The sequence below is a fragment of the Marmota monax genome, unplaced genomic scaffold, assembly GCF_021218885.2.
Source record: "Marmota monax isolate L192 unplaced genomic scaffold, Marmota_monax_Labrador192_F-V1.1 WCK01_AAM20220418_F8-fsc00236, whole genome shotgun sequence".
NCBI lineage: Eukaryota > Metazoa > Chordata > Mammalia > Rodentia > Sciuridae > Marmota > Marmota monax.
The window spans coordinates 2,356,405-2,379,094 of NW_026693806.1; the positions used below are offsets into that span (position 1 = coordinate 2,356,405).

The 22,690-nt window shown below is 40.0% G+C and overlaps 2 protein-coding genes across 6 annotated transcripts; both read right to left on the bottom strand.

Moving 5' to 3' along the window:
• Positions 1-281: 281 nt before the first annotated feature.
• Lsm11 (LSM11, U7 small nuclear RNA associated) lies at positions 282-13,158 on the bottom strand. 2 transcript variants are annotated; one of them, XM_046462218.2, is made up of 4 exons: positions 12,680-13,158; positions 7,934-8,073; positions 5,970-6,053; positions 282-5,545 (listed from the first exon to the last, which is right to left on the bottom strand). In XM_046462218.2, exons 1-4 carry the CDS (start codon positions 13,119-13,121, stop codon positions 5,135-5,137), a joined length of 1,077 nt encoding a protein of 358 aa, XP_046318174.1. In that variant the 5' UTR covers positions 13,122-13,158; the 3' UTR covers positions 282-5,134. The 2 variants fall into 2 exon arrangements, with proteins under 2 accessions (XP_046318174.1, XP_046318176.1); XM_046462220.2 differs by lacking the exon at positions 5,970-6,053.
• A 3,007-nt stretch (positions 13,159-16,165) lies between these two features.
• Positions 16,166-22,328, bottom strand: Thg1l (tRNA-histidine guanylyltransferase 1 like). 4 transcript variants are annotated; one of them, XM_046462226.2, is made up of 6 exons: positions 22,111-22,328; positions 20,925-21,101; positions 20,154-20,323; positions 19,365-19,453; positions 17,747-17,854; positions 16,166-16,803 (listed from the first exon to the last, which is right to left on the bottom strand). In XM_046462226.2, the coding sequence occupies exons 1-6, from the start codon at positions 22,299-22,301 to the stop codon at positions 16,642-16,644; spliced, it is 897 nt and encodes a 298-aa protein (XP_046318182.1). In that variant the 5' UTR covers positions 22,302-22,328; the 3' UTR covers positions 16,166-16,641. The 4 variants fall into 4 exon arrangements, with proteins under 4 accessions (XP_046318182.1, XP_058440903.1, XP_046318185.1 ...); XM_058584920.1 differs by having other exon boundaries at positions 20,154-20,228; positions 22,111-22,246; XM_046462229.2 differs by lacking the exon at positions 22,111-22,328 and adding an exon at positions 21,813-22,075 and having other exon boundaries at positions 20,154-20,228.
• Positions 22,329-22,690: the final 362 nt, after the last annotated feature.

The window sequence follows — 22,690 nt, forward strand, 5'->3', positions numbered from 1 at the left end:
TACCCTTGCATGGGGCTTGGAAGAGAAATTTCATAACATGGGCCAAGTTCCTTTTCTAAGCATGAACTTCAAATAAACTTGGAGGGAGGAAAAAACCTACCTTGAGAGTGGTGATCTAGATGTGTGTGCTATAGTACAGAAAAGGCACAAAGGCACAATAATGAGACCGCAGAAGGCTCCAGATGCTTTCTTTACTCTTCCAGATAGGCATCTGCTCTTGGGAATGGACTTCCCTGACTCCTCCCACTGCCCCTCAAAATCAGCAGAGACAAAGCAGCCAGTACATTAAATCAATCATATTTATTACAGTTTCCAGACTCCCATATGACACATACCTAAAGCTTAACATTGCAAACTGATGTTATTAGCAGCAATCCTTCCCAAACAGGAAGGGTTTCAATTAACAATTAGAAGCAATATAAAGATGAGACTACACTTATGGTTTTTCATTTAGCAGCTGGTATATGAATACTGAAACTACGAACACATAGAGTCATCCTGCTTCAGCCTTGTCTAAAAAGCATTAATAAGTTATGGTGTACAGGGGAATCCCCAGGGTTGCCCAATAGAAGGCTGATGTCTTCAGATGTCAGATGAAATAAGAAAATCACTTTTAAAGACATGGTTTACTATCTGCTTTATTGTCAGGACAACAGGAAAAGAAGTGAGTAGCTGCCCCAAAACCTAACTCCACCTAATATAGCCAGATAATCAGAGTTTAAATAATACTCCTAAATTTTTTCAGACATTTTCTTCACAGCTCTAAAAACATAACATCAGACATAACATCAGATACTTGCTCCAAAGGACTAAAAATCAAAAGCAATTGCAATGTATTGGGAATAGCTTTTATAGCTTTCCTAAGGGACAGTTCCTATCTTTTCAGAGTGTTTTTAAAGAAGCAGTAACTCCGGTAGCTTATCAAACTACTTTTTATTCTAAATAAATAAAAAACCAACTGAAAGTCTCAGGTGTACTTATGTTTCTTTTCCTAGATCTCTGAGCCATCCACAGCCATTTCTTGACAGAGAGCTTTCATTTTTATTAGAAGAGTGCAAGAGAACTTACAAACATTTGAAAAATACTCAAAACACTAAGAGTAAAGGAGGCCCAACCCTTCTTCAGAGGCCAGAAAATGGTGACAGGAACCCCAAAGGCTTATCTTAAATCCATCAGCTCAACTTGCCAGAAAGTAATGACAGACTGCCCACCTTTGCAACATGGGCTCAGATAAGATGCTTCTGCTTTACAACCATTAAGAAAGGCCTTCTGGGAGAAGAGAAACACAGATTGGTGAACATAAGTTACTGAAATGAGGCTGGCTGCACTATGTATCTGGTACAGGAAAAGAAAAATTGAAACAGCTGCAAAACTATTATATTTGTACCATGATACTCTTCTTTTATATGAACCCTGACCTTCCCACAGCAATCATTTCATTCAGAAAAAAACACATAAAAGAAAGTTCTGGGGCAGCACCAATGACAGCTAGCTGTCTTAAAGGAATTTTAATTTTTTTCCTAAAGGCAAAATTTAGAGGAAATTTAAACAATTTATAGAATCAATTCTATTTCATGACTTCGCCCATGTGAGCTGCTAAAGAAGTAGTGCAAATAGAAATACAAATGTCCATTCTGTATCAAGTTAGGTTTCTAGTTCTTTTTTCCCCTCAAGGGATAGAAAGGTACATAGAGGTGAGGCTTGTAGGGACTGAGGGCAGGTCATACATGACCTGACATCTCTGCAGGTACTGCTTCACCTTTACACCCTAGGACAGAAGCTGCTCCTGATCCACCAATAACTGGTAGCACAGGTTTGTTTCTATGCGCCTAGACCTTAATGTCAATATCCCCCAGGCTTTCTGACTTGACCTGTGCCATGCACGTAGAGTAAGGCGCCAACTGATCCAAAGCTGTCTGCCTCTGCACAAGATGGTCCCTAGAGGACACAGAAATGTTCCCCAATATGGGGAAAAAAAAAAAAAGTAACCAAGTGCAAGTTTTACTAAGAGTGAAGCAACAGAGCCACTTTTGTGTACAAAGAACGGCACCTGAAATTGTTCTAAGTGTGAAACTATATCTTGAATTTCTTAATCACTCATTACTACCTAATAAAGCTGAATAATTCTAAGAAGCCTTTCCCATTGCACAGGTATGTCCTGTGAATTGTCTTGGAAACATATTTGTGTGCCTAGAGATTACTGTAAAGAACCAAAGTTGGATATTCAAAAATATGTACTGTTCTTAATGAGCTTCCCAAGCGAGAATCCCTGGAGAATACCAGAGACCAGTTCTGCATTTCAGTTATGTAGGGCCTATCCCAGGTGAGTTGGGGGAGGAGGGTGCCTGTGCCCTACCATTACTTTGCCCTTTCCTTCTCCTGAGGAAGACTTCAGTTATTTCCATAGCAACTTTTTAAAAAACATATTTATTTATTTATTTATGGTGCTGTGGATAGAACCCAGGGCCTTACACATGCTAAGCACATATACTATCACTGAGCTACTCCCCATACTCCAGAGCAACTTATTATACTGGCCTTAGATGATCACATCATTTGAGCAGCAATATATTATTAGGACCTATTTTTTCTTTACTTTTGAAAAATTTCTCCAATGATAAAGAGAAAGCAATAATTTAAAAAAACTGACTTCTCTAAAAATAATTATCATTCTTTGTATGAAACACCAGAATCACTGTCCAAACAAATAAATGGGCTCATATGGCATATCTGGTTATATCTTACAGTTTAAAACTAATCTTCTTAGAACTGTTATGTGGGAGAAAATAGTAAATCAATCCTTATGTGGCTATATAAAAGTTATACATAAACATGAAAATTGGCACATATTTAAACAAATCCGGTTAAATTTAACTAGGCACTAGAATAAATGGGAACTGATTATATTCCCTTTGATTCCAAATATCTACATTATGGGGAAAATAGTACTATGGTTTCTAGGTGAGGGACAAGCAGGCAGGCAGATGAATACAGCCACATAGGAGATGTAGGCAGGATAGCCTGATGATAAGTAGCACAACCATTAATTTGGATAATAAAAGTTTTGGACACATTATTTAGAAGAGAATTTAAACTGGCTGATTCCAAAGATAATTATTGACTTGAGTTTGTGACTTGGAATCTCTTTAAACTTTAGTGCATCTGATCTGACTCTAGAGTATACTTTAATATGCATTGAAAAATAAAAACAAGTAAACATAAAACAAAAAAACTTCCACAAATTCCCCTTTGGGGATGTGTAATCTTTAGATGCTCATTCTCCCTTTGGTTTTATCATATAAACACCTTGCAAAGTTCAAGGGAATATTTTCTGATAATTATCAGAAAAAGGTGGGGGCTGGGATGTGGAGGGAGCAGCAAAAAGGGTCACTTTTCTCTTACTGATGATATTCTGAGAACTTTCATTGTCCTTCCAGAGGAAGGAAGGGAATATGGAAAACAGTTCCTGAAGTTTCTCTGCCTTCCAAAGATAATTACAAGACCATAATATGTCACTTAGGAAGATTCCTTGTTCATGTAGCACCTGCCTTGCTCATAAGACATATAGAGTTCTACAGAGCTATGAAATAGAGATCGTAAAAGTTATTCATGGCACTTAAACGTGTTTAGAGGCTGTAAAAGGCCTTCCTAAAATTCTTTGTCATGATGCCCCTGTGAGGTAGGTGTCTGATGGGAGAAACTGAGGCACAGAGGGGTTAAATCTGCTCACCTTTCATTGTGTGGTAAGCCAGTGGTCCAGCTCGCAGAAGAACCAGGTGTTCTAGTTCCCTAAACTTCATTCACCCTGCTTCTCAGAAGGCTATCCAAGTGACATGACAAACACAGCAGGGAAAATTCTCCTTTTCATACATTTTAATTGGTTGGTTATTTCTTATTCTCACTTTGAACATAAGTTATCTAAAACAAATATAAACTAACAAAAAATCAATATTGCCTAACAGTCTGTGTCAAGATGCAGCCTATTCTGCACTGTTGATTGAAAAAGCACGTAATGATTCAAGTAGGAATGTCCACAGGTCTTGTGGCTTCCTGTTACCCAAGCCAAGTTGTGAGTAAGGTGTCTCTTTAGACACTACCCACTGTACTTTATAAGACCCTCTTTGGCCTGACACGTGGGAATAAAACTACCACCCTTAATTCATGGTAACATCATTCTGAAAGATTTTCTACACAAGGCCAGTCCCTCCTGGAAAGGGGACTCTCAGCCATGTGATGTGTGTGTGTGTGTGTGTGTTACTGAGTTCATGTAGAACTCTTTGAAGCCAGATATGAAGGTCAGTCTCCTGCCACAAAGCTCACAGGACAGTTCACACTATGTTCAGCGGGGTAATACCACAGGGTACATGCACTAGCACCATGCCACAGAAGTCAGAACAAGAAGCCACCACACAAGCATGTGACAGTCCCATCTGGTATGCTGTTTGCAGAGGCTACCTCTGGGTTAGGGGAAGACTGATGAGGTTCTGCATTCTTTCTGTAACAAGGAAGAGGGACCAAAACAGCATTTATTGCTGTCTGCTTTGAGCACAGTAACCTAACCTATCTAAATTTTACCTCTATGTTAGTTGGTAACTTTTCTAGCCTTATAGATAGTCAAAGATAACAAATTTCACTTCTTGATCAAGAGAGAATTGTGTAGAGCAAAATTCATAGGTCAGTTACAAAATGTGGGTGCAGGCCTCTGGGGCAATTACATTGATACTCTTAGGTTCAAATTCATGACTTGTCAGGATACAAGCTTTTAAAAATGAGAATTTTTGAGACATTTTTTCTATAATCTCTGAAGAGTGAATTCCGCTTATATTGTGATGCTGAGTCAAATGGAAGATCTTATATTTGGTTTGAGAATAGGAAGTAGACCATGACACCCATCAGAAGCCTTGTACCTAAGCATAGCTTCTATCTTGACAGTAACTCAAGTGCCCACTCTCCTAAAGGCCTATCTTCCCCTTGAGCTCGTCTTCCAGAGGGTTGAGCCTGCTCTGTCCTCTGCAGGTGCAGGACCAGAGGGAAGCATTCCAATTCAGGGTTTCCTTGGGATACTAGGATACAGCAGAGTAGCAATTCATGCACTTTATTTCTAAAAACCAAAGCTCGAGTGGGGCTGAGCTGGTTACTGGGCAAGATGAACCAGCAGGACATTCTCACCTCGAATGAAAATCTGATTTATGTGTCGGGTGAATACCTGCTGATAATCCACCTTGGGCTTTCGTTTTTTTTTACGGGATTGGCCCCTGGAAAGGGTGGTAGCCCTGGAAAAGGTACCTCCCGTACTAGACCCTTCTGTCCGTGTAGTCCTCCCTGACAACTCTGATCTGGACTCTTCCCTTGCAGATGCCTGCAGGGAAGAAGGGACAGACCGGGAACGCTTGCGTGAGCCCCGGTCAGTGTCTTCTCTTCCCCACACTGAAGCCACCTTCCAAGTGGATGTCTGGGAGTATCTGGACAGAGTGGAGTCTTCAACTGCAGACTTAGAATCTGCTTCCTTCTTGGAGGAATCTTGAAGTTTCAGCCGATCGAATAGCTATAAGGAATGCAATGACAAACATTAGCCTTCTCTTTAGCCTTCACCATCCCTCTTTTAACACACAGAAAAGGCCAGGTTCTTTAATTATGCTCTGTAGACTCCATGCATTGCAATTTTTTAAAAGTTAGTAAGGACTTTTCTTTTTCAGCCATAATTTGGATAAATCATTAAGTATGTCAAGAGAAAAGGAACCTGTTTATTTCTGTGGTATACAGCTGGAAGACTTTTAAGCCTTATAAAAAGCAACTTGTTTTTCTCAAATATGCAGGTTAGAAGCACATATGCATTTGAGATCAGCTGAAAGCATGATGAGAAACTAATGAAGACCCTAGTACAGGCCATAGAGCTTTTGATCATTGTGCTCTGTGATCTTAATTCCTAAGCAGGCTGGGTACCCAGGAAGTCAGAGGAAACTGCCTACCCTAGTGAGAGTCAACGAAGAATCCTGTTCATACGCTTTGCCTAGAACAGGTTTTCGGTAGGTCTCATCCACATCAGTAAGTGCCTAAAGGAACAGTTCAAAGGGTAGGGGGAGAGGAAGAATTAAAAATATTACTTTTTTTGCTTTTAGTGGAAAGTTTATAATAATATCTACTTGTAACAGAACTAAATTAACACGTGACTCTGCTCTTCTTGGACAGAAGAACACAGTAATTACTAACACCCTCTGCTTAGGATTTTTAAACTGTTATCACCATGTAAGAAGATGAATTTCTCCTATGGATGGTAAGGGCCTTTACAACTGCATGGTAGAGGTTCTTAAATTTCAGTGTGTGTGTGTGTGTGTGTGTGTGTATGCAGAAGCCTATTAAAATACAAAAACAAATTCAAATCTATTCTCTTAATGTTTCTGATTCAGTATGTATGGGAAATAGCCCAAGAACCTTTTATTTAAACTAGAAACCCCAGGTGATTCTGATGCAGGATAGCTTTACACTTTGAGGAATACTATTGCTTCTTTACTCGCCTCGGTTTCTGTGCCACATGACAGCAATTAACAGATCACCCAGGGTTATATACAGCCTTACTGGTGAGATCTCATCACTGAGATCAACCTCAAAGGATAACTGTCAGGATCAAGTGAGACTGTATGACAGAAACTTTGAAAAATGTACATCACCCTATGACTATAAGCTAATAACTTCATTTGTAATATTAAAATTATAAATTATTACTACTACCATAAAAAAAATTATTTTTAAGTCCTTTCCCCTCAAAGGTAACATTATAATAAAGTATTTTCTCCTATATTTTAGAAAAGAGAAAGCAGAGGATCAGAGTCCTACAGCCACCACATGGTGAAGCTAGGTGTAAGCCTGGAAGCTAGGATTCAAATTCCATAATAGTTGAAAGCATGGTTTTAATAGTCAGAAAGACCCAGAATAAAGTCTGGTACTTCCATTTACTAATGTGTGACCTGAAAGCAGCCTTGCAATTTCTCTAGACTCAAATTCTTCATTTGTGAAATGGAACGGTAATAAAGCCTACAATTCATTCATTAAAATAATAAATAAAGGCCTTAGAACAATATCTGAAACACAGCAAGTACTCAATAAATGTTAGCAACTACTGTTATTATCCAAGAGCATGCACAGATGGGGATAAAGCACAGGGAAAAGGAAAGTCGGAAATGGAAAAGAAACAATGGAAAACCCTGGTGGTTCTTGGTTGACTGCCTCATATTACTGTAACATACCCCTTTTCTCCTAAAAATGTCCGGTGAGACAGTAAGCTCTATAATACTGGGGACACACCTTCCGAGGAAACACCATGCAGAGTTTATTAATGTCTGCTTCACCTTAGCCTTAGCCATCTTCCCTAACACTGAGGAGTGAAATTCATTTCTGAAACTTCTGCATCTACTACCACTTCTGCTCAGCCAAAGTGAGAAATCAATAAATATTTTAAATGAATTAAAAATGTTGATAGGAAATCAATTTAAAATCACTAAATAGATACAATAATTATTCCTTCAGGCTGAGTTTCTCAACCTTGACAGTGATGATATTTTGGACCAGGTGGCTGTTGCAAATGGGGTGATTTCTGTATTGCAGGATGTTTAGTAGCATCCATGACTATTAGATGCCAGTAGCACACTCCTACAGATGTAACAGGAAAAAAAAAAAAAATCCCCAGACATTACCGAGTATCTGGAAGGAAGGGAAGAACAAAACATAGGTCCCTGGTTGAGCACCCACCGTCTTAAGGAAAAGGAAGCAATAAAAATAACTTGTTGCTTTTGTCCAAGAGTATATAGAGATTTTAATTCTTCTGAGAAGTTATTTTTTTTTATTTTGCTTAATAAGGTTTCTCAGATCTTTTAGACATTTTAAAGACTTCATTCTTTAGTAGGTTCTCCAGCCCCCTTAAGAAAAGGTTAATTACCATATTCCAGAACTTGTCAAATGCAACGAGGAAGCCTGTGCAGACACCCCGGAGTCCCTTGAAAGTGCGGATATGAACATTCACCTTCACCCCCTCCCTGATACAACGATGCAGTTCACCCAGAGGGCTACCTTCGTGCACTGAAACAAGAAAAAAGAGTCAGTACAGTAAGAACATTTACCTTTGTTAATTCCGGAATTAACAGCCAAGATCACTTGGCCACGTCCAGCAGTACAAGACAACATGCACAGTGACAACCTCACTTTTGGAACTGGAAAGTTTAATGAGCAACATGGCTAGTACAGCCAACACACTGAAACGAGACCCTATTCCAACAGAATGCAAATAAACCACATGTATGGATGTCATCTAAATGTTCCACTACCTATGTATCTTCGTTCTGTGATGTCACTAATTCTAAGTTATGTCATCATTTAAGAACTTTTGCAGGCAAAAAATGAAATACCACATTAAATGTACAGTTCAGCAGCTACCTCAATTCTGTGCTTTTAGAGAACTCAGCATAAATCTCATGATGCCACACATACAGTTTGAGATTTCCCAAGAACTGAAAACCTTGTTCATAGATCTGAAGGAAATGAACTGTGTAAAACATATGCCTTTAAACATATGCCATCCTCTCAAAGAAAATGGTCCTACCAACCTGAGCTACTCCATGCATGAGCTCTGGAGTCACTGGTGTTTCAATGTATAGCCTATTTATACTAAGAGGAAAGGTCTGGTTGTATTCTGGTACTTGGTAGATAAAGGGCTCCTATGAGACTGCTAATAAGCATCAGGTGAAAAGAACAATATGACAATTCAAAGGAACAAGAGTGGGACTGTAAATTTCAGCTTTTTACTTTGTGGGTTACTGGGGATGCACCCAGTTCCTTGCACATGCTAGGCAATTGTTCCACTGCTGAGCTATATCCCCAATCCAAATTTCATCTTTTATTCATTTGTTTATATTTTTGAGGTACTGGGGATAGAAATCAAGGCTTCACATATGCCAGGAAAACACTCTTCCACTGAGCTTCTTCTCCAGTCCTTTTTTCAAGTTTTATTTTGAGACAAATTCTAAGTTGCCATGCTTGCCATGAATTTACTATCTCCTGCCTCAGCTTCTGGAGTAACTGGGATTATAGGCATGCCCCATCATGCCTGGCCTAAATTTCAGTTTTTATTTTGAGGGCTTATTTTTTTCAGAGCATAGAAAAAAGGTGGATTAAAAAAAATTTTCATGTTAATTTATCTCTCACAATATGCTGGCTCTAGTTTATATAACCTCTCTCCCTGAACACACACATTCATATACGGGATCTCCTAAATTTGCAAGGCAAAATTCTTTGGATAGTATTTGTCATTAATAAGAAAACAAATAAAAAATATACTTCTTTTGCTTCCAGTGGCATATAAGAGTGCAGTCCTACACTGCCCCTAATTTAGTTCCTCTTGACTACTTTTCCCTTCATTCACGAGTTGGCATATAAATGACGGCCATGATTAATGAAAGAAAACACTCTTGGAAGAAAATTACTTAACAGATGAGAAGTAGGAGTTTAGTTCAGTATGAAAATTGGCATAAACATAGGCAAAATGGCAGAAATGATGGAAAGGAACAGGAAATCCTTGGTCTAACTTTCATCATCTACCTCTCTTCTAACAACGTTTTGAAGTCCTTTGAGACTCTGATAAGGGTTTGTGTGGGCTCTCACATATATCTACATATATCTACATGTGTGTTACAGCTATGCTAAATCAGGCATTATAAACAACATTCAGGTCACTACAACTAGTGTATGACCTTTAGTACCTTTTCCTTAAGGATTAAAGTTTCCCGACACCATAGTAAAGCTAGAAGTTAGAATAACTTCTAGATTATTTCAGAAATAATTCTCTACAATTCAATTTCTTAGAAACTGATCTAATTACATAAATGGCAAACTTGGTATTTCAGCTTTTACATTGGTAATTCTCTCTTGATAATTTTTCTTTCAAGATTTAAGAAGGAGTAATTCCAGGGAGCATTCATTCCTCTCCTGTGTGATCAAAAATGCAACACTAGCACCACCTATGAGAGCAGACTGTATAAGAAAAAATGATCTCCCCATTTCAAATCAGAATGCACACTCTCTTTAGAGCCATCTCTGTGACAGACTTCAGCCAGATATGAAAAAGGTTTCTAAAACTTAATACAAAAAAAAAAAAAAAAAAAAAAGCCTTATCCTTGAAGAAGGTTATTCTTCCAAATCCTCTTCCTTGTTGCCACTACTCTTGGTTTACATCATTACAAATTTAGGTCAGTTTTAATTGATGTTTCCTTCTCCACTTGTGGCCATTACTAAATTCAGATGACAGATTCTCAAAAATTAAGACCTGTCCTTTCTCATTCTACAACTCAGGTCAGTCCAGAGCCTTATCAGATGATTGGTTTACTACAAGTTTCCTGCTCTTCTAATTCACATCCACAACAACATCATCTTCATTGCTGCCACCATCATTATTATCCATGACTAGGCCTTATGTATGAGCCAAGCCCTCTGGCAAGTTTAATTTTACCTATGTTATTTAATCATCATAAGAATCCTAACTCATAGGTACTCTTATTTCACCCCAATTTATGAATAAGAGCAAGGCTCAGAAACATTTAAGTAATTTGCTTGAGGACACTTATCTAAAAACAGGAAGCCAACTCTCAATATAAGCAAATCATACGTGTTCTGACTTGAGGCTTTTAATTATGACAATTTAAAAGTAACAACTGCAACAATAATACTGACATTTAACATTTATTGAAAACTTCCCTGTGAACTAGGGAACATTACTATTGTAAATGTTTTTAAATGTGTCAACCAATCTAATCTTGACAATGATAACTATATATTACTGTTTTCATTCAACACATCAGGAAATGAGGCCTAAGAGTTTCAGTAACTTACCTAAAGTAAAATAGATGTTGGAGGAGTCAGTGTGCAAACCTAGGAGGTTTTGACACCTGTCAAAACCCACTTAAAAAGACTGAATTTTGCTACAGGTAAATTACACTAAATAGCCTGATCAAACAAATAAACAAACAAACAAAAAAGCCCATAAAACTTCTCCACCATGCCATTTCTTCAAGATCTAAAGCTTACCTCTTATAGGAACTTTTTTGTCAATAAACCTAATCCTTACCCATGCATCTGTCATTTCCTTGCTTTCTGAAGGTCATCAACTCTTTGGGATATTAACCCATCTATGGCTCACTCAAGTGTTTACAGGGCTATGTACGAATTTTCAATGAGTAGGGCACATTATCTGAGATCTTGATCCCAAGTGAATATTTAACCATGGGAAAAGGGTAAATCTGGTCTTCACATACCAATATAGTAAAGAACACCATGGTAAAGCTAAAATCACTTATAGAAATATTTCTTTCCCTTTACAATCTCTGCAGCAAAGCAATAACTGATAAAATGGAAATAAATGTTACAATCTGGGACTTGGTGTTCATTTCAACAACCTAATAGGAACAACATATACAGAAAAAATAAGGTTCTTCAAACTGCTCTCATTTTAGGAACAAGCACACTGCCATTTGTGTTACTGCTGGGTAAGCAAGCTAGGGTAAATCCTAGCTTGGGCAGGGATGCTCTGTTCTGGCTCAGAAAACCATCCAACAAAGGCACCCACAACAGCACACAGCTTTTCAGGATGCTTGTTTCTTAATAAACCAATTTCTAGGAATGAGGCAAAATAATCTCTTGCATAGCACACCCCAAAATTCAAAAGTAAGATATTTAATAATGTAATAATTTAATTACCAGGATACAGATGCTTTGAATGGCTAAGTAGGTCACTGTGTTCACAGGGCAGATGTCAGAACTGCTTGCCAGATGACAAAAGATACAACCCTGGGCTGTTTTTATTCTACTTATACAACAGCTAACTCACACATTAGAACCTCTGTTGTTTACAGCTGTACTCTAAGGATCTCTTAGGAAGCTCCAAGAAATTCCCCCGTGCCATTTACACCTTCAGAACTTAAAATAACCTGCGCATATGGTCATAGGAGTCCGACAGACACAGTCCTGCACCCAGCCAGGCAGAGTGGCTGTAAAGCAGTGCGCGTTTTAGTGGCATTTTGTGCCTGCTGCATTCCAGCACTTGTGATCTAGTAATTTGAATATATGTGTACCAAGACCCTGCAGTCCTTCTCCTGCTTTTTGCATCCAGAATGAGCTGTCACTTCCTGTGTAGGAGCATGTCCCTGTGCTATCCAAACATACCTCTCCTCACTTCAGCTGATCCCCAAACCCCACTGCCCAGATAGACACTCTCCTTTCCTTAATATTGGCTGTGTTCTCTTCCCCCAACTTCTCCCTTATGGTCCCCCAAATCTCTCATCACCTCTGCAGAGCTTACGATGTCCCCTAAAATCAACTATTTCCAGGCCCCACCATCTCTTTCGGTACCCCATCACTGGTGCAGACCCTTTCTGCGGTTCCTCACTCCCGTAGACACTTCTAGGGACCCGTACTACCTCTGCAGACCCTCCCGGTGGCTCCTAATTACCAGCGCAGCTTTACCGCTCCCCTCCTACTGCTCCTGCAGACCCTCCAAGACTCCAGGCGACCCGCCCCACACCCCCGTTATCCACTTCTCTGGAGCAGCCCCTCCCCGCGGCCGGCGCCCTCGGCGAACCCTCCCAAGACCCTCCCCCAAGGCGCGCAGCCCCGCCCCCGCCCGGCCTGCCCGACTCACAGGGCATTCGCGTGAGCACGTTGCGCGGCGCCTTCCTGCTGCGACCCGGACCCCGCCGGCGTGCCCCGGCGGTCCCGTCCTCTTCCTCCTTAGCCACCATTAGACGGCGGAGGCGCTGGATGCGCTCGGGGTCCGGGGCGGGGGCGTCCTGGCGGCGGCGGGTCCTGCCCGGGGGTCCGGCGGCGGCGGGGCCCCCCGAGCTCGCGGCTGCGCCCCGCGCCCGCCCGCGCCCACCGCCCCTGACCCCGGTCCTGAGGAAGCTTTCGTACTCGGCCAGGTTGTTGAAGCAGGGGGCGTTGGGGTAGGGAATAGGGGGCAGGCGGGGTGCGTACAGGGCCAGCATCGGGTCGAAGCTGTCAGAGCTGACATCCAGCCGCGGGCTGGGCGGGCCCGCTGGGCTCCCGGCGAGAGCCGGCCTCGCCCCCCGCTCCCGCTCCTCCATGTTTGAAAGGCCCGCAAGCCGAGGCCGATGGGAGGAAGGAGCGGGGCCGCCAGAGGGCGGCACTGCGCAGCCGCGGCGCGGGGTCGCATTGCGCCGGCGCGGCCACCGGGGGGCAGCATCAGTCCGCGCTGGGGCTCTGCCAGGGGGTGTGGCAATAGGCTGCCGCCTGCGGTGGGGCCTCGCACCGTCTCCACGCACTTCTTACAGGTTAACGCTGTCAACTGATGTTTAATCTGCTGTAATGCGGTACTTCCCCAATATCATTATCACTTAGGGTGTTTGTTATTACTCCATATCCCCCGGGGGCGCAACCTAAGATTGGCATTTTAACATCCTCAGGCATTTCCTGAGGATTAAGTTACTACATATACACAATAAATGCATATGCAAGCCGCCAGTAGTGTACAATGGAACTGTGAAGAGTGGTGCATCCCACTCCACATTCCTTTTTCCTACGATAAAGAAAATTGCATCAAGACTGGACAGAACTAAGTATTAAAGAAAATCACTTTTTTTTGATACTAGGGATTGAACCTAGAGGAGCTTACCACTGAGTTACATTTCCAGCCTTTTGTTTGAGACAGTCTTACTAAATTGCCCAGGCTCAATCTTGAGATCTTTCTGCCTTAGCCTCCCCAGTCACTGGGATTATAGCTGTGCTCTCCCCATCTGCCCGTTTACTGCTTATTCTAGCATTTCTTAGTAACTGGAACAAGAATTTACAGAACTGAACTTCTTATTTTGTAGCCTCAGTGCAGCAGAATTTTTTGTTTTGTTTTTTGATATTAGAATGACAGTCTACACTAGAGAATATTTCCTCATGCAGCAGGGCCAAAATGTTTCTAGTCACCTACACAAATTCCTTCCCTAACCAGAATGATTCTTCCAGACTGCTATCAATTAGTATTAATAACTCTACACTGGTTGCTGTTGTGTACAGTTTAAAATTTGGAAAGGAAACCTAAGAGAATGCTATAGAGAAAAGCACCATAGCAAGATAAAAATTAAGATAAAACTTGAGAGAGTGTGTGTGTGTGTGTATATATATATATATATATATATATATATATATGCGCATTGGAAGGAATACATATCACAACAAAGATAGAATGACCATCAAGCAACGGCTTCTAGCTTCTAGGTAATGGCATTATGGTTTCCTTAAGGCACTGGTATTAAGCCCAGTTTATTACTTTAAACTCTGTAACCTGAAGTGGGTGTGGCAGTGCATGCCTGTAATCCAAGCCACTGTGGAGGGTGAGGCAGGAGGATGGAAGGTTTGAGGCAAGCCTGGGCAATTTAGTGAGACCCTTGTCTCAAATTTTTAAAAAAAGGGCTGGGATATAGGTAAATGGTAAATCACCATTTACCCACCAATGCCCATTACCAAAATAAATAAAACCTCCAGCCTGAACAAAAACTCAAAAAAGCTGTGGGATTGCTGGCAGTCCAACAAATGAATACTTGTCCCACACATTCTGACAAAATTGAGTGACAGGTTTCATGGTGTCTCATAAGACCTTCAGAAAGTACAAATTTTCCCTGGTGTTTTTTGTCTTGAAAATTTGTACATTATTTAATGCCTACTTATCCATGTTTAACATAAAATGCTACCAAATTACCATTGTTTGCTAATTAAGAACTACATTCTTATGCCCTCATGTAGCATATTAATATTCTGAGGAACTTGTTTGCCCAAATGCCTATATATCAGCAACCATATACATCAGAGGGCAGACTTTGGAGTTAAAAATCAGATTGCTAAACCCCTAGTTTATATGAAGGGAATCCTCAAACAGGTTTTGTTTTTTTTTTTTTTTGGGGGGGGGGTACTATGGATTAAAACTGTTTTACCTCTAAACAACATTCCTAGCCCTTTCTGTTGGGAGACAGGGTCTTGAAAAATCAAAAATACATTTCCTTCTTGCTGAGGTTGGCCTCAAAATTTTGAGATCCTCCTGTCTTAGCCCCTTAAGTTGCTGGGATTACACCTATGCATGGCTCAAGTAGGCATTTAAAAAAAAAATCCCAAAAAATTTTTTTCTTTTTACATCTAGAAGTCCATGAGTATCTGCTGTGACAAAGGTATTTGCATCCTTTGGCTTACCCAAAGATACAAACAAATGTTAGATTCATTTACTGTATTTGTGTAAGAAATAAATAGGCCAAGGAAGTTGATGTCTTTATTTTTTTTTTTTTCAGACATTTTAGCAATTACCAAACATGAGATACTTGTTCTTTTCCTGTGGAGGGGGTGGGGGGACAGGAAGGAAAAAAATGGCATCGACAGATGGGATGTCAATTACTGAAGGATGAGGCCATCCGTCACACTTTCAAAAATACATTTTCTTCTTGGCTGTAAATTCTGCAATGCAAGACCAGCAACTGGGACATGGGCTGTCTCTTAATTAAATCTTAATTGAGCCAAATAATCTTCTTCCTCTAATATACAAAGTAAGGACAAGAGGAATGTAAAGCTACTCACCACCCATCCCCATGACTTACCCGCCCCCTTTCACACTTCAACAGCTCCCAGCATACCATCACCTCTGCAGGTCTCCTATCTCCATTGGCCCATTAGGAGGTGGAGTTAGTAGGACTCATTTGACAGCTGCCCCAAGGGCTATGTTGACCCCTCTGCTCTTGAATTCAAATGTCATTTTCTGATTCCATAGAGACTACTTTTGAATCTTTCAGGCAGCCGAACTGGAAGACAGCTTTTAAAACGGAAGTATCTAGAGGACACGGAGTAAAAAATGGTCTCCATTTTTACTCATTCTCACATATTTTCTTTATCATATATATATATATATATATATATATATATCTCACATGTACTTAGAAAAAGGTAAGTGGCTTTAGCCTATGCTTCCGGCAAGATGATGATCATCATTATGCTGGCAACTCCATAAAATCAGTCCTTGGAGGGTGTACACAAGGGTATCTAATACCACTACTCATTTATTCAGCCAAAACTGCTGATTTGGAGACTTGCACAAAGCCCTGAGTTTTCCCTGGAATATCTGGAATTCAGAGGCACCAGGCAGGTTTTAACTCATATTTATCTTCAGGTCTATCAAGATTATCCAAGTACATGGGTACAGAAGTGAGATATTCAAAGTCACTGGGTTCTCTAGTTAAGAATATGTGGGTGAGAGTAAAGTTTGGGCTTCTTTTCTATCATAGGTGAAAAGAGCTGACAGATTTTTATAAGGCTTATGCCACAATCTAAAAATGACTCATCTCACAAGGCATTAAATAGTTCTTACTTTATAAAAATAGTACCACGATTTTGGAAAAAAACCCACAGAAATCATGTTCTAACATTGCAAAAAAAGGTGTTCTGCTTAAGAGAACAAGATATACCACCCCCATCAATTCCTTCCTTCCCTGCTCCCTCCTAACTCAAGTCATGTCATTTCTGGTACAGTTCTGGGTGGCAGGAATGCTAGGGCCACCTAAGGCAAGAAGACCTGGGAGCCTTGCATGGTTAAACACAGCAGAATTAAAGAGCAGAGTGTCAGCTGTCTTCATAAAGGATTTCTGGATGTTCCTTCCAGAAAGCATCCCCAATGATATCACAGTGTAAGAGTACTGGCTTCGTTCTGGTCCGGGTTACAGCCATCTTTTTCCCTTCCATTTCTGCTGGCAGCTTAACTTCTTTTGTCGTGACTTCATCCACCTACAGGTAAAAGTCAAAGTAGTGACAATGTTAACACGAAAGAGGGTTTGGAAGAAAAGGGAAAATGTGGGGGAAGTTCACGTTTGTACTTGCTATACTTATAGTTGCATACTTTATGTGAACCACTTTACCAATCAGAAATACTCAAAAAAGGTTATGTTACCATACTTTGAAAAATGATGAGGAACAAAAAAGAGATTTCATGTTCCTTAATAGCAATGACTATAAAATTAAAGGTGAATTTCTCCTCTCTTACCTGCATTAAAAAGTAACCAAGTCTGTGCCAAAGAACAAATGTGTTTTGAAAATACTAATAAAAGAGATGATGTTGCCAGTAGAATGACTAGTTCTTAACTACCCAATAATACTTGAAAACATTCATTTCGGAAAAACTACATAGCAAGGCAGGAAATGAGTTTAGAGAAATAATTATGCTCAAGAGCTGATAAGAGAAAATATTGCTAGAATCAAGTATTTAAGTAAATGTGCATACTCATTTTAGAATATTAAGAATCATAAAATTTCTGGAAGTGAAAAAATCCTCATACACAACTTAGTGCTTCATTTTATAGTTGTCATAGCATGGACAATTTAATGGTATTATCCAGTGTGGGAAAAGCATTTTTTACATGTTCAAGGAATACAACAATCCTTGTACCTTTACTGTACTCTTTTGTTTGATATGGGAAGTGCTTATGACACAGTTAAGTAAGTACGCTAAATTTTAAAATCCCATGCTTCTACTTAAGGGAGATTTCAAACGACAACTGATGACAAAATGAGCATCCAAATACATAATCTACAGCTTGTTCTTTTGGGAAGGATCTAGTTCACCTTAGCACCTGGAGTCATATCAGTATACAGGCAGCAGGGGGGCAAAGCCTGGGATGGCCATGGGCTCTTTTCCCCTAACTGCCACTTTCCTTGAACATAACAGCATTACCTTCTGCCATATCAACACAGTCCCTTTCCTGTACATCAGCGGCTCATTATTGTAGTTGATCTTGAATTCAGAAAACAAGATCTCATTTTTATCTGCTGCAAGAGTTCCCTGAGGAAACAAACAGATAGGAAAAGCTTTGTGTATCTTCGTTCTTTTTTTTCTTTTTTGTGGTGCTGGGGATTAAACCCAGGGCCTTGTGCATGCAAAGCAAGTACTCTCTCAACTGAGCTGTATCCCCAGCCCTCTTCGTTATCTCTTAATGCTTCCTTCTCCATACTGTACAAATCAATCAAGAAACAGCCAGTGCTACAAAACATAGTTACTAGTGAATTTTCATTTTTAAGAGCCATTTGAATCTTATTTAGATGCCTATATTCATAAAATTCTCTTCTGTAGCAAACACTGGATTCACAACTCAAAGACCTTGAGGGGATAGGAGGAACTAAAAGTAACTGAGTACCTATTTTGTTTATTATTTGATCATCATAACACCTCCACTTTAATGAGAAAACTGAAGCTTAGAAAGATTATACAGCCAGATGCAGTGGCACTTGCGTATAATCACAGCTATTTTGGAGACTAAGGTAGGAGGACTGCAACTTCAAGGTCAGCCTGAGTAACTCACTGAGACAGACCCTGCCTCCAAGGAGAGGCTGGAGCTATAGATCAGTGCTTGCTTAGTGTGTAAGGCCCTGGGTTTAATTCCTAATACTATAAAAAAGGAGAGGGAGGGAGGGAAAGGGGAAAAAAAAAAGGAAGGAAAAAAGATAGGTAGATTGAGTATACAAATTATTGAAGCTTGAAGGTTGTCTTTATTTTTCTAAGAAAATCAAAACCTAAACTAGGGTCTTTCAAACTGAATATATCTACTAGTATTCCTTCTGCTGCTATAAAAAAAATCTTAATCATTGGTAGTAGTAAAAATGACAGCCATTTACTCAGTAATTAAAATGTACTGGGCATTTTATTAGGAGCAGTTACAATCCGTTAACTCATTTCAGAGTCTGTCATCCTACAAGTAGCACTAGTATCTAATAAGAAAAGCCAGCATTTATAAAGTATTTAAAATGTTCTTCACACCTTTCTGTGTGTTACATGCATCCTGCCACTTCTACCATAATCCTCTGACATAGGAACTATTCTTTTTTACATTTTACATAGAAATAACCAAGGCAGGATACAGTTATACTGAAGCATGATTCAAGTATAATTATTTAGCTACCAAAGCATGGACTCTTACTAAACAGTGGGGTTTTACACTCAAGAAAGGACAGGTGCCCCACAAACCTGGCATTGAGGGAAAAGGCCTACTGGAACTGAGAGAGCACACAGGCCCTGTCTGAAGAGGGCAGGCGGTATGTGGCTGCAGCTGAGTACAGAGCCAATACCACCAAGTACATTTTATAGCTGAAGTTCAAGGAGGCGCAAGAAGTACTAGAAATTCATCAGGCTTTACAGAGTAAGAGAGCAGCGGAATTGCTACTATGATGTTTATATCCTTTCAAATGAAGTTGTAAAGGGAACTAAAGAAGCATGAAAGGGAACATTAAAAAATGTTATGGGACAGACTTTAGGAAACCGTCCCTAGCTAAGCATTACAGTCGTAAGATCTTTATACCTGTAATCTATCTTTGGCTTGTACTGGTGTTAGTCCAGATTGTTGAATAAGTGCCCAGAAAACTGTATTATAAAGATTATTGATGTGACCTGTGAGAAGAACAAAACAGTAGTTTACATATATAATCTCTATTCAATATTCATACTTTGAGGACTTCTACAGCTATGCCTCTTTCTTCTCTAGAGATCTCAGAGACATTTAATAATTTGCCCAAAGTCCTGCCAAGAAACAAAGAATGGAAGGAGTAGACATAAACATATTTTTCCCTAACAACAGCTTTATTTGGTCATTTCAGTTACACTTTATATAAATATGAATACTCATTTGATTTATATAATTCCAATCTCTTTTCCAATTCTGGTAAAATCAAAATCGCCAAATGTGTAAAAAGTTTCATAAATATCACCATAGCCACGTAAGGCCTGCTCACAACTGAGTCTGCCATGACTGCAAATATGTAAAACAATGAGTAACCCAGGAAAACAACAGGGAATGGTACAGACTGGCACACTCCTTTTGTATGTGTTTAAATTTAGCTGCCACTGTACAGGTGTCCATCACTAAGGAGGAATGCAGATCTCGTATTGCTACATCTTCCCATTAAAAACAAAAAGCAGACAAGAGTACTTCTAAGAAATCTCCCAATTTTTCAAATATTTTTAACTAATTAAAAAATGTTTAAAATACTGCATTCTAACAAAATGCATGTGAGTCAAACCTGTATTAGATTGAGACATTTAATGCATGGAATTGCTGGTTTAATACATCTGTTTATTTGGTGTCACTTACAATCTGCTTGCCTCCAGCTGAGGTAGTCCTTTAAAGTCTGGTTGCTAGGATACACGACAACTCTTCCATCAAAGCCTGGGGGATACAGAAGAGGCTGGTCCTCAAAGTAATCTTTCCAATAAAACACATAGCTGGAGGCGAACTGGGAGGCCACATGAGTCATGAACTTACTTTCAAATGTAAGGCACATTGGGTGGAGCAAGAAAAGAGAAAATATATGATATTAATTCAACACCATGATAGGGCCTGCAGGTGCTACAGAGAGATTACACAAACCTTCCAGCAAGCCAAGAATTAAAATACATTTTGGCCAATTTCAGTTACATATTTTAATATATTTTATATATATGTTTTAAGTGTAGCTTATTTATTTTCAGTCCTATTATTTACTAATGCCAATTTAAATATGATTAAAATTTATGGTTCAATGTTTTTCTTTTGTATTATCTTTAGTCTTCAGAAGATGGAAAACACTGCTTTAAAAACATACTAATTCATTATGATTTGTTTCCTTTACAGTTTCAAAATACTGTCAAAAACCAAATTTGTCTATTTTATACTCAGATCTTCCTTAATAAAAATTTTAAGTATTACTGCAATGCATATAGATACTGACCAGCTAAAGCCAACCTATGAATCACTAATATTATAATTTTATGGTCTCTGTTACTAATCATGTCAGTCATCCTTTGTAGTCTGTAAGTCAAAATAAACAGAAAAATAGATGCTGATAGGAAATATTCTGAAGAAAAGAGGCAGGCCATAAATTACCTGGCTCTTCTTTTAAACCAATTGCTTTTCCTCCTGAACACAAAGCTGTATTCATCACTTTGTCCATATGCAATCACAATGTCCTCCAGTTCTTCCATTACAGTCTGGGCACATTTGTTCATTAGGTGGAGAGCACGGCTGTCATTAGGTTTTGCAAAGTTGTGCTTCTCAGCAAACCTTCACAGGGGAAAGAGGAGGGGGAAAAGCATGGAAAGAAGAGTTTTTTCATGAACAACACAGACTATGAAGGTAGTTCCAAGAGGAAAATACTGTAACAGGGCTACTAGCTACAATCTTGAACAACAGAGAAAAAAGGGACATAATTGCCACTACACCTCTATTTTCTTTTCTTTGAAATGAAGGTAGACATTAACCTGTTGATTATTAACGAGTTGTCCTGAAGATAAAGGAAAAATAAAAATGTAATATGCCTGGTTCCTATTAAGTACTCAATAAATGTTAATTATAATGATCGTTATTGCTGGGGATGGTGGCACACGCCTGTAATCCCAACAACTCCAGTGACAGGCAGGAAGATTGCAAGTGTCAAGGCAGCCTTGGCAACTTAGTAAGACCCTGTCTCAAAATAAAAAATAAGAGGTCTGGGGATGTAGCTCAGTGATAGAGCACCCCTGGGTTCAATCCCAATACCACAGACACACACACACAATAAGCATCACTAACAAAGCACTTCTTAAAAATTAAACTCCCATCTGTGTTAATTTCTTTCTCCCTTTTTTTTTCTTTGTTTATCGAATTCATTCCACGTGGCCTGTTACTGATAATGAAACACGGTTATACAGTAAACTGTTGCCCATAAGAAAGAAGGCCAACTCCGGCCTCTGAACAGTCAGCTCTCAAATATCTAACAGAATAGATGGGAAATACCGTTAAAAGTTAAATATTGTGCCGGGAAGTGATAGTTTTTCTCCGCCAGGACTTTGCTAACTGGTTTCTGCTCACTTAACAAGGGCGTTCCAGGCCAGCCCCTCACCAGGCAACCACCTTGTTCTTTTTAACTACCCAGACCAGCTCACACACAAGCCGGTTGGCGGCCCGCACGGAGGGAGACGCTCAATGCCGGGCGCTCATTGGCTTCCGCGTTACCGTGGTAACCATGAGCCAGGTATGTCGGATTTCCCGGAAACGCCGGCACACCACGCGGCCTTCAGCCGGGCTCGCTCACCGATGGAAATTCCTGCCGTCCAGCCGCACTACCACCCAGCACTGAGGGAGGCAAGTGTCGTCAGCCTCGAAGTCCCGTACGTACTCAAACTTGCTTTTTGCCATGGCCACCCCCAATCTCAGACACCGTTTCAAACTAACGGAAGTAGAGGCCAAGCAATCATGGACCTTAACAGTGCAGGAGGTCCACATTTCCACTGCGGAAGGGAGAGGTTCAGATAGCTCCGCCCCGGAAGTTCCTTTTCTTTTCGAGGCCGCTCTAGCCCTAGTGGAGGTCATCATCTCTCTCCCCTCTCCTTATGGTTCCTAATCCATGCGGTGACCAGGAGAGTGTTGCGGTTCTTCCACCCTGCACTGTTCTTTTTTCTCTTTACTTCCTACAGCATATCACTCTCACGAAGTTTTTAAACAAAATTTCTAGCCAAGTTTGAAAGCGTATTGTATTTTTTTTGCCCCTTTAAAGTAGCATTTATTAATTCATTGTAGAAAATATGGAATGAATACTTTTTATCCCCTCGCAACCCTTCATCCAAAAACATTGTGGATGGTTCTTTCTAGTTTTTTTTTTCTTTCTGTGTATA